At 52.3% G+C, this 11180-nt stretch overlaps 1 protein-coding gene across 1 annotated transcript; it reads left to right on the top strand.

The window, feature by feature from the left end:
• Window positions 1-6628: 6628 nt before the first annotated feature.
• PAX4 (paired box 4) lies at window positions 6629-11180 on the top strand (the record flags this gene model as incomplete). The annotated part of the gene is made up of 10 exons (XM_080701222.1): window positions 6629-6779; window positions 6927-7057; window positions 7329-7544; window positions 7806-7881; window positions 8474-8599; window positions 8825-8907; window positions 9268-9337; window positions 10091-10146; window positions 10417-10558; window positions 11041-11180. The coding sequence occupies 10 exons, from the start codon at window positions 6629-6631 to the stop codon at window positions 11178-11180; spliced, it is 1191 nt and encodes a 396-aa protein (XP_080557348.1).

Genomic DNA, 11180 nt, shown 5'->3' with positions numbered 1-11180 from the left:
TAATTTTGAAACAGGGTCTCAGTAAGTTGTGGAGGGCCTCACTAAGTAGCTGAGGTGATCTGCAAACTGCAATCCTCCTGTCTCAGCCTCCCAAGTACTAGGATTACAAGCATGCTAACGTTATATTTCTTATGTTTTGGCTTTAAAATTAAAAAATCTTGAGAGATCCCAAATGAGGGACACTCTATAAAATATGTGACTCCTTAAAACTGTCAAAGTCATCAAAAACAAGAGAAGCCTGAGAAACTGTCATAGCCAAGAAGAGCCTCAGGGGACATGATGATTAAATATAATAGATTAAATATAATGATTAAATATAATAGAATCCTGGAATAGAAATGAACATCAGTGGGAGAAGCTGAGAAAATGTGACTAGAATGTGGACGTTAGCTAATACTAACATATCCATATTGATTTATGATTATAACAAATGTACTCTATTAACGTAAAACGTTACTTGGGGAAAGGGTGGCATATAGACATTCTCTGCACTATCTTCAACATTTCTGTGTAAATCTAAAACTGTCCTAAAATATGTAAAGTATATTAAAAGAAGATTTATTTTAAAATAAACAAACGAGAGGCTACCTGCATCCCCAGATCCTCCACCCAGGCAGAGTAGGACAGAGTTGGGTAGGCGCAGAGTCCGTGGTTCCCAGGGGACGGTGGACTGTTGGGTGTCTGGCTCCAGCTTGAGTCTGAAAACCGCTTCCTTAGAGCATTCCTCTCTGGCGCTGCTGGACTGTTTGCTTGTGGACCCAAAAAGAGGTGCTCTCCAGGGGTGGCTGGCAGTGTCTTTTGACCGTTCTGGTCCACTGTGGTCACAGACACAGATCTGCCCTTCACAGCCTGCCCTCTACATCCCTCTGGCTTTTCTCTTTTTTCCTTCCTTCCTTCCTTCCTTCCTTCCTTCCTTCCTTCCTTTTTATTTTTCCTTTTCCTTTTTTTGGTACTGGAGATTGAACCGAGGGTAGTCTACCTCTGAGCTACACCCCTCCAGCCCTTTCTATTTTTTATTTCTAAATGGGGTCCCACTGCGTTATTGAGATTCTTGCTAAGTTGCGAGGCTGGATTTGAACCTGAGATCTTCCTGTTTCAGCTTCCCAAGTATGGAAGTTACAGGCATGCACCACCACACCTGGCTTCTCTGGGCTTCTTGCCTGGCCTCCTCTGGCCTTTGGCTCTAGCCCATGGACTCCCCAGTTCTTCTAGGGCAGCACAGACTAACCACTCCAGCCACCCACCCTAGTCCTGAGACAAACATGAGGTAGCCTTGGGGCTCATTGAGAAAAAGGGGGGGGTGGTTTCTGTATTCTGAGTTCAAAGCCAGGGTTAAGAGAGCGTATTCATCATTGACATCCTGGGACAATAAGAGGGAGGAAATCAGGTGCCAGGTTTCTAGAAGATTGGCAGAAAACTTCAGACAAATTTGTAGCCAGACAGAATTTTGGTGGTGGTGCACAACCTGGGCTAAGAAAGTAGGGTGACCGCATAAAGCTTTGGGGGTGGGGGCTGCAGCTTCAGCAAGAGGGTCCAAAGCTCAGGAAAACCCAGGAAACTGGAAGAACCCCCATGTGTTTGAAGCACGGAAGCTACCTAGCCTTTCAAGTGCGAGGCGAGGGCTGCCAGAGACTGGCTTGGATAGGTGGCGTGTGCGCCGTCTGCAAGGCCCAGGGCTGGCTTGAGATGGAACTCTCTGGAGAGAGGAAAGTTGGGACCAGGACCCCCAGCCTCCTAAAAGGCACCACAGGGAAGGGCAAAACAGCTTGAAACTGGTGTCACCTCCCCCAGCAGGCGCCAAGAGCTTGGAGCGAGGTGTCAGACCAAAGTCAACAGGGCTCTGCGCTGGCCGCGCCCTCCTCTCCAACTTTACGCACAGCTTAGCTCTCGCCTTCCCGCCCCTTGAGGAAATCAGGGGAACTCCAGCCGCCTCTCCTGAGGAGAGGCTTCTCCCACAGCCACAAGGCTTTATACCTGGGGCTCCCAAGGCCAGAAGAAGCCAGTGGTGGGGGCACTGCATCTGGGGTGAGGAGTAGGCTGAAATGGCCATGGCTGGCCCCAAAGAGGGGCGCACAGCCTGGCTGGCGGGTGGCAAGACCTCTGAGTTAATGTATAATTGTGAGCAGATGGCGGGGGCTGGCGGCAGCCTGGGGCCTGGGCCCAGCTAATGAGGGACAATTAGCCCCAAACCCGGTGGGGGCAGTTGAGAGAGTCACACGGTGAAGGTAGATATTTGCTTCTCAAACAGTCTGGCGCGCTGGACAGAGGGCTGAGCGGCTGAGTCTTTGGGCTTGCTAGGCCCCCTGCCAGGGCCCTTTCCCCCTTTTCCCTCCCCCCATCACCCCTGGGTCGAAAGCTTCTGTTTGTTCAGACCCGAGAGCCCGTCGTAAAGGCAGAGGGAGAGTGTAGTTTATGGGGGGAAATCGCTGCCACCACCATCTGCCAGGGTTTGTCCTTTCTCCCCCCCTGACACCCCAATCTCCACCCTCATGCAGCTGTCTATGGGAATAGCCAGTCAGGACATAATCCTTGAGCCCCCAGCTGCAGGGGCAGATTCGGGGGGAGGTAGGAGGCAGGAACTGGGGATTAAGAACAGGGCTACCCTGTGCCTTCCTGGGGACCTTCTTTTGCTCAGACATGTCTATGTGACGTAGCCAGCAGTCCCCAGCCACCCTGGGGTGGAATGGGTCCTACTCACCCAGAGACATGTGCTGTCCTGCCCATGGTGCTGAAACCACCTGCTGCCATTTCCCCTGTGCTCCAGGACTCTGGGCCAGCATGAGGATGCTGGTGGAGGCTGGAAAGGGAGGAAGGATGGGTTAGGGAAAGGTAGAAAACTCATTTCTGGGACACACTTGGCCTTTGAGAACAAGAGCTCCCAAACCTAAGATCAAGATGAATGCACAACACTTACTCCCACCCCCTAATCCGAGGCATTTGCCAGCAAGATACATTCTTCCCTCCTGACTTCTGGGTCCAGCCTTACTGCCCTGCACCCTGCCTACTTCAGCCTGACTTCTGTGATGGAGTCACAGAATAATCCAAGGTACGGAATGGACCCAAGGGCTTTCCATGGTGGCTCCTTCACACCCCACAGGGATCTGCCCAAGACAACAATAGCAACAGAACTGTCTAAGCTCTGGGAACTATGTTCACTTCCAGCCACCCACTCCACGTAACAGCCTTCCAACAATGGCCCAGAGAAGCTAGGTCATCTTCAGTGAGAACAGCAGTGTTAGTAATGTCTTAGAATCCAAAGACACCAAATCCCTAGTAGAATGGAGCCTGATGACATCCAGAGAAAGAAGAAGGAAAACCAGCTTGCGTGCCTCCTTCTAAACACCCCACACGCGTCTCTGTCCCTCAGAGGCTCATTCCCACCACCGCTGCAGTGGTCAGTGTCCTGAAGCCCAGGCTCTCTGTTTCCAGGAGAGAATTCATCTGTCCACGGTCAAGCAGCCAATCAGAGAATCGGTGAGGACACGCTCCAGGGACAACTCGTGCTTATGTGACACGTGCTTCTCCATTCACCCTCTTTGTCTCAGAGTTTTAGGAGCCAATTCAGTATTTAAGAATAAGCCCATGTGCTCATTTACCTTTTATAGTGACACACACATGACCCAGTAGACCCAAATGCCCAGGCATGTGCCTTCTACCTGGGAAGCAATGTCAATAGTTCTGGAAGGCTCCTTGTGCTTCTGTGCTTTCGAAACTTGGAGTACACAGTGTGAGGTTCCCCATCTCCCATGTTCTGCGTGTCCTTCACGAGTACTGGTCCCTGCATGGGTGCACCTGGGGCCCGGGGGGCCTGCATGGGAATGGATGGCTCTGTACCTGCTTCAGGTTGGTGGGTAAATGCAGGTGGGCTCTGTGGACTCCCCACAGAAGGACACCATGGGCACTGGCTGTGCCTTGCCCTGCCTCAGGGCTGGTGTCAGTCAGCCCCATGCACCCCTCCCTCCTCCTCTCTGCTCTGTTCATGGCCTGTGACATCACTGGCTGCTCCCAGAAGGCTGCCCTCTGCTCCTGAGCTCGGGCTCTCTGGAGCTCTGGACCCCCTGGCAGGACTGGAGCTGAAGCAGAGTGGAGGTTGTCACTGGGATCGCACCACCAGCACCCCTGGAGCCTGAGCACAAGAGACTGAGACCGCCGCTGAAGCGCCCACGTGGTTCCCTCCGTCCAGGTGGTTCACCTGCAGGCTCATTGTCTGCCCTGCCTCTCATGCTGTCTCCATGTCTTTGTGTGGCCAAGCCCAACTCTCCCACCTGTGTCTTTGCGGCTTCCCACCCTCCTGCCTCTTCAGCCCCCTCTTCTGCTTTCTCGTCTCGTGAGTACCACTTATTTTTCTCAGACAAGTCAGTCTGAAGGCTGGGAAGGTGGGGCGAAGCTGTTGGGAATGGGGCTTCTGTTTGTGCATTGGGGCACGATTCCTTTTGGCTTGGAGATTGTTCAGGTCTGAAGCTTGAACCTGATCCCTGCAGCTCCCTCGAGCTCTGGGTCACTGAGGAGGACAGAGTCCTGTTAAGGATTCAGGGTTTGAGCTGATACTCTGAGCGCCTATTCCCCCTGCCCAGGCAGAGCCCACAGGTTTCCAGCTTGACTCTGGTCTCTCCTTTGCCTTGGTGGCTTTGCACAGTGAGGTAGCAGGACCGGGGCAAAGAGAGCTCCAGGGTTAGAAGCTGCAGATTTTAGCTTCTGCTGAGGAACCGGCTTCTAAACCTTGAGTTTTCCTGTCGGGGTGGCCCTTGACTTGTGGGAACCCAACCTGTGTCTCAGTTTTCTTTGGAAAACCCTCTGCCTTCTTCCCCTACCCTCTGGGAAGATGGGAGCTCAGAGGGGAATGTGTGTCTACCTGCTTAGAAAAGAATAAACGCCAATTTAGCTACTGAACTTAGGAGTAGGTGCTGGATTCCACACTCTTTGTAATTCCCTGTTGTTTTGCTGGGGTTCCTCTTTCTCCGTTGCACTGGCGTCTCTTGGTGAGCAAAGACCTTGCCCCTTTCCTTTTCTCCCTCCACCCTGAGCAACCAGCAATGTGCTCCTGCTTATTATCTTCTCCAGCAAATGGTTGTCGTTAGTTAGCAGAGCCAAGATGGCATGCTTATTACGGGAGTTACCCGCATAAATAAGCTGTTCCCTGGGGTCACCTCCAGCCCTGCCATAATTTCAGGCATGAAATGAGGCAGCCATCAATACCTGCTAATTGCTGATGACGGCAGGAAGACATGGTGGCCAATGGCCTGTGTCCCTCGCTGCGCAGAGGCTCTCCTGAGCTCAAGATGGCTTCTGTGTTTGTCAGCCGAAACCCCTCGCCTGCTTCTCATTCCCTCCCTTTAATATGTCTTCAAAACATGCTAGCTAAATGAATGTCTAATCCCAGAAAGGTAGTCCCTGAAGGCGAAACTTTGTTGTGATATCTAGAATTCTTTTTATTTTTCTCTTTTTATTTTTTATTTTTTTTTTGGTGGTGGTGGTACTGGGGTTCCCGGAAACCCTTCTATCTCTGGGCTATACTCCAAGACCTTTTTTAAAATATTTTTATTTGGAAACAGGGTCTCTTAAGCCAGTGAGGCTGGCTTCAATCCTGCGCGATTCTCCTGTCTCCGCCTCCCAAGCGCGGGGATTACAAGCGTGCGCCACCACGCCTGGCGAGATCTAGAACTCATTACAGTTAACAGGAACCAACAACTCCAGCAGCTTAGGATCTGCTAAGATACATGTCTTTTAGAAGAAGCCAGCTCTTTATAACTGTTCATCATGCCATTGTGTGGATAGAGCAGAGCCCCACATTTCTCCCAGAGCTTCCTGGAGACTATTTTAATTTTTTTACATTTTGGAACAGAGTCTCATTAAGTTTCTGAGGCTGGCCTTGAACCAGCAATCCTCCTGTCACAACCTTCCAAGTACTGGGATTACAGGTATGCACCACCGCCACGGCCAAAAGTTACCCATTTTGAAAAGAGAAAGCCAGAACATGCCATTCCACCTCCCCAACATTAGGGATATGAGACCCCTCCTGCCTTCACAGTGCCTCGTAAGGACCTCCGCAAGAGCCAGTCCTCAGCTGCCCTGTGATGTCTATCACATAGGGTTTAAGTAAAGAGAATTCTATTTTTAAATTATTATTATTATTATTATTATTGTTATTATTATTATTTGCGATACTGGGGATGGAACCCAGGGGCATTCTATCTCTGAGCTATATCCCCAGCCCTATATTTTATTCTTTATTTTGAAACAAGCTTTCACTGAGTTGCAAAGGGCCTCACTTAAGTAGCTGAGGCTGTCTGCGAACTGTGATCCTCCTGTCTCGGCCTCCTAAATACTGGGGTTACAAGTGTGTGCCACCACATTTGGTTATAAAGAGAATTCTAATATTCTCATTTTAGTCAACCTACTGGGAAATCTGCAAAGCTTGACTCTCTTTTACCACACATTATGTCCCAAGACCATTGCAGGCAAGAGATTTTACCCTGCTATTATTGCAGACTTAGCCCAAAACTGGTATAGGTGCTCCTGGCGGAAACTCTCCCCTCCAGTCTTCCCAGCCGGCTTCCTGTCCTCCTGTGAGGAGGGTCAGCCTGGAGCATGCAGCAGGAAGGTAAGAAGCCTGAGAGAGAAGGGGAGAATGGGGAGGAGTGGGGAGGAGTACCGAGGCAGGGGAGCGTTGCAGGGCGACTTCATCGTCCCTTGGCCAGTGTTCCAGGGCAGTTTTTCCCAGTGCCCTGCTCTGTCAGCCCGTCTGGTTAAGGAGCAAGGACTTGCCCAGCTCCTGGACAGTAGCATGTCTTGAGGACCTGGGGGAGTCTTTTGGGGGGAGGGCTGGCTCTGTGGTGGCCAGCCAGGTAGAGGACTTGAGTAGCCCTCTGCAGAGGTGGAGGCGGGTAGAGAGGGGCAGTGTGCAGACGCTTCCTTCTCGTGCCCAGGGATCAGCAGCGTGAATCAGCTAGGGGGCCTCTTTGTGAATGGCCGGCCCCTGCCCCTGGACACCCGGCAGCAGATCGTGCAGCTAGCGGTCAGCGGCATGCGGCCCTGCGACATCTCACGGAGCCTTAAGGTAGTGTCAGGACCAGTGATGGGATGAGGATCCGAGAGAAGGGGCCTCTCAGAAGGCAGGAGTCTGAGGGCCTTTGGGGCTTGGGCCACCTCCTAAAAGACCCTCCTAGAGGCTGGGAGGGGGAGCTGTCGGAGCGCCAAGGTGAGGTAGGACTCTCAACGCTATGGCTGGCTCTAGTAAGTTTTGCTTTGCCTGCAGACTTCTCTATCCCAGGGACACTCGCGCTCCTGTCCATCATGTCTTACCTGTGCTTGTTTCTTGCCTGGCTCAGGTATCTAACGGCTGTGTGAGCAAGATCCTGGGGCGTTACTACCGCACGGGTGCCTTGGAGCCCAAGGGTACTGGGGGAAGCAAGCCACGGCTGGCCACCCGCCCTGTGGTGGCTCGAATTGCCCAGCTGAAGGATGAGCGCCCGGCTCTCTTTGCCTGGGAAATCCAGCGGCAGCTTTGTGCTGAAGGGCTGTGCACCCAGGACAGGACGCCCAGTGTAAGTGCTGGGGCTGGCACATGGGCTGTCTGGGGAGAGTATCCTTTCTCATTTGGTAATGTGGGCATCCCAGGCTGGGGCTGGGGCACCTGGCATCTTCTGACCTATAGATTTCTCTTCTGAAAAGTGGAGGTAGTGAAAGAGGTGAGCAGGAGAAAGCATGGGGAGGTGAGCTGTAGGTGGAGATCAAAGGGGTGAAGAGACATTGGGGCAATCCGGGGTCTGTTCACCATCTCTCCGCTCAATCCTCCACACTCCCAGGTCTCCTCCATCAATCGAGTTCTGCGGGCGCTACAGGAAGACCCAAGACCACACTGGGCACGGCTTGGGTCCCCAGGTATATTTGGAATTGCCCCCAGGGGATGATCAGAGTCAAATTCTCAGCATTATACAGCTCTCAAAGCACTTTCTCATTCTTTTTTTTTTGGGGGGGGGCATCCTCCCCAACAACCCATTATGTAGGGGATGTCAGGTAGTCTTATTCGCTCTTGGCAAAAAAATAAATTAATAAAAATAAAATAAAAGATATTGAGGTTCAGGGAAGCAAAGTGATTTACCCAATGTCATTATCTAGTTGTCAGCTGTTCTTGGGACAGAACCTAGGTTCCCTAGCTCCTAGGTTTCCAGGCTCTGCGGAAGAAGAGGCGGGACCGTGTCGTCTGCACCCTCACCCTGCATTGGACAGAGCTTCTCAGAGCATCCTTCATGTTCTATGGGATCATGCAAACTTGGACTAACCCTGCCGCAGCTGTCCCCAAACACCACCATGGTACTGAGTGCATTTCCCATCAAAGGCCCACACAGCAACCCCCAAGTAACTGAAGGCTCCACCAGCATGGCTCTGCTCTTAAACCTAGCCACAGTGCCAGGGACTCGGGGACCCCATCTGAGCAGAGAAACTCATCTCAAGACACTGTCTTCCTTTGCAGCTATTTTGGCCCCCGTGCTTCCCATTCCCCATAGTGGCTCTGAGGCTCCCCGGGGCCCCCATCCTGGGACCGCCCACCGGAACCGGACTATCTTCTCCCCAGGCCAAGCTGAGGCCCTGGAGAAAGGTACTGGGTGGGTCAGATGGTGGGGTAGAGGGTCCTTGGTGTGACATGGGGTTAAAAGCCCTGGGGCCAGTGGCCAAAGGCTGAGATGCCCACTGTGGACTGTGGGCGGTGCTGCCTTGGGAAGGAAGGCAGTGTAGGGTTGTAGCAGGCAGAGAGTGGGCCTGATGGGGGACCTTTGCCTTGCTCCCCCTGGTGCCTTCCCTGTGGGAGCCTCCCTCTCTGCAGAATTCCAGCGTGGCCAGTATCCTGACTCAGCAGCCCGTGGAAAGCTGGCTGCTGCCACCTCGCTGCCTGAGGACACGGTGAGGGTGAGTGATCTCTGTACGTGTTGTGTGTACACCACTGGAAGACTCTATACTGGCTGGAGCTTTGGGTTCTGGTGAGACAGAGAAGGGGGCAAGAAGGTGGGAAAAATTATTTGGAGCAAAAAATCAGAGATGAAACCCTTCTTGTTCCTCTTCTGCTCATTGCTTTCCTTTCTTTCCCACCCTGCACCCTTGAGCTGAGGAAGGGGCAGAGAGCAAACGCCAGAGCAGGGAGAGAGGACAATAGGAACAACTAAAGTTCTGGATTCTGAGTAGAGGCCAGGTCCAGGAGCTTCAGGTGAGACCAGTAGGTGCCAGGTAGCAGAAAGCACAGCCAGTCACATAGTTCCTCTTCTTCCTCAGGTCTGGTTTTCCAACAGAAGAGCCAAGTGGCGCCGGCAAGAGAAGCTAAAGTGGGAAATGCAGCTGCCAGGTGGTTTCTATATCCATCCATTCATCCATCCATCCATCCATCCATCCATCCATCCATCCATCCATCCATCCACCCACTCTCCTATTTATCCATCTATTCATCCATTCACCCACTCATCCATCCATGCATCCATCTACCCACCCTATCCACCTATCCACCCACCCACTCATCTATCCACCCATCCATCTATCCATCCACCCACTCATCTATCCACCCATCCATCTATCTATCCACCCATTCATCCATTCACCCATTTATCCACTCACCCACTCACCTATGCATGTATGCATGCATGCATTCATCCACCCACCCCTATCCATCCATCTACCCATTCATCCATCCATCCACCCATCCATTCATTTATCCATCTACCCAATCATTCATTTATTCATCCATGCATCTACCAATCCATACCTCCATCCATCATCCATCCATCCACCCACCTACCCACCCAACTTTGCATAGTACCTCCCAGGTATCAAGCCTTTTCCCAGATGCTTGTATACACAGTTTCTGCCCCTAAGGAATGTACTGTCCCAATACTATCTTTGGGATTTAATTTTTCTTTCTAGTTTCCCAAGGCCCTGCTTTGGAAGGAAGGCAGTTTAGGGTTGTAACATCTCTCTCCTCCCCCTGCAAGAAGTTGCTGCCTTTCCTGGAAACCTCTGCCTCTAATGCCCCTGTCTTTCAGCACATACCCTCTGTCCCCAGCCCCATTTCCTCCCTCTCAGTGGATCCACCCTCACCTTGTAGGTGCTTCTCAGGATCTGACTGTACCAAGGGTGTCCCCAGGGATCATCTCTTCACAGGTACTCGGGAGAAGGGAGTTTGTGAACTGGGAAAACTGAAGGGCTCACCCTTTCTCCCATTTCTGGTGAAGGCCTGAGCTAGGATACATGACATCCCACATTTCTCACAGTGTACACTTCTAGAAAGTGCCATTTCCTGGTCTACTATATAAATGGCACCCTCTGGAGTTGTGCAGGATGGGGGAGGAAGGGGGGAAATGGCACTGGGGCCCCAAGCTTTCTAACAGGAATCCTCCATGGTAGCTGAAGGTCTCCTCTCCCTTTCCCCAGCAGTCCCCTGGCAGTGCACCCCCAGCAGCCCTGCCTGCCCTGGAACCGTTGGGTCCCTCCTGCTCTCAGCTGTGCTGGGGGACAGCACCAGACAGGTGTCTGAGTGACACTCCACTCCAAACCTGTTTCCAGCCCTGCTGGGGTAAGAATTCAAGCAGGCCTCAATGCTACAGGGTGTGGGGAGGGCACAGATCTCTAGCAGGGGTCATCGAAGGAATGGCAATACAGCTTTCCCCATTCCTTGCATGGCCCACAAAGTTGGGGACACTAGTGTCCTCTGAGTCTATAGTGCCACTGACAGCCCCATCAGGTAAAGGTGGGTGGGGCTGGGATTCATATATGTCTTTCAGGGTAGAGAACTGATGTCTTGGCAGTGACTGTGAAGAGGAAAGTGTAAGCCAAGCTTCCCTATCTGTCCTGTGGGCTACCGCCCCACAGTGTCCCTGAGTTCAGGACTGCGTGGCTTTCCTTGGTCTTCCTTCTGCTGCTCCCATCACCAGTCTTGGTGCCCCTCTCTGGCCCGGTTCCCCACTACTGCAAGGTCTGGAATGAGGCAAGAGACCCAAAGCGCAAATGCAATGGGGTAGGATCTTGCCCATCATCCTTACTGTCTTGTCCACACAGATTGCTGCTCATTCATTCTTCCTGTGGCCTCTCCCTCGTGTGTGGACCTTGCCTGGCCCTGCCCCGCTGCCCCTCCTGTGCATCACCTGATTGGAGGGCCTGGAGAAGCAATACCCACCCACTACTCACATTGGCCTTAA

This window comes from Muscardinus avellanarius (genome assembly GCF_963383645.1).
Source record: "Muscardinus avellanarius genome assembly, chromosome: 9".
NCBI lineage: Eukaryota > Metazoa > Chordata > Mammalia > Rodentia > Gliridae > Muscardinus > Muscardinus avellanarius.
This window is presented reverse-complemented; position numbering and strand designations above follow the sequence as displayed.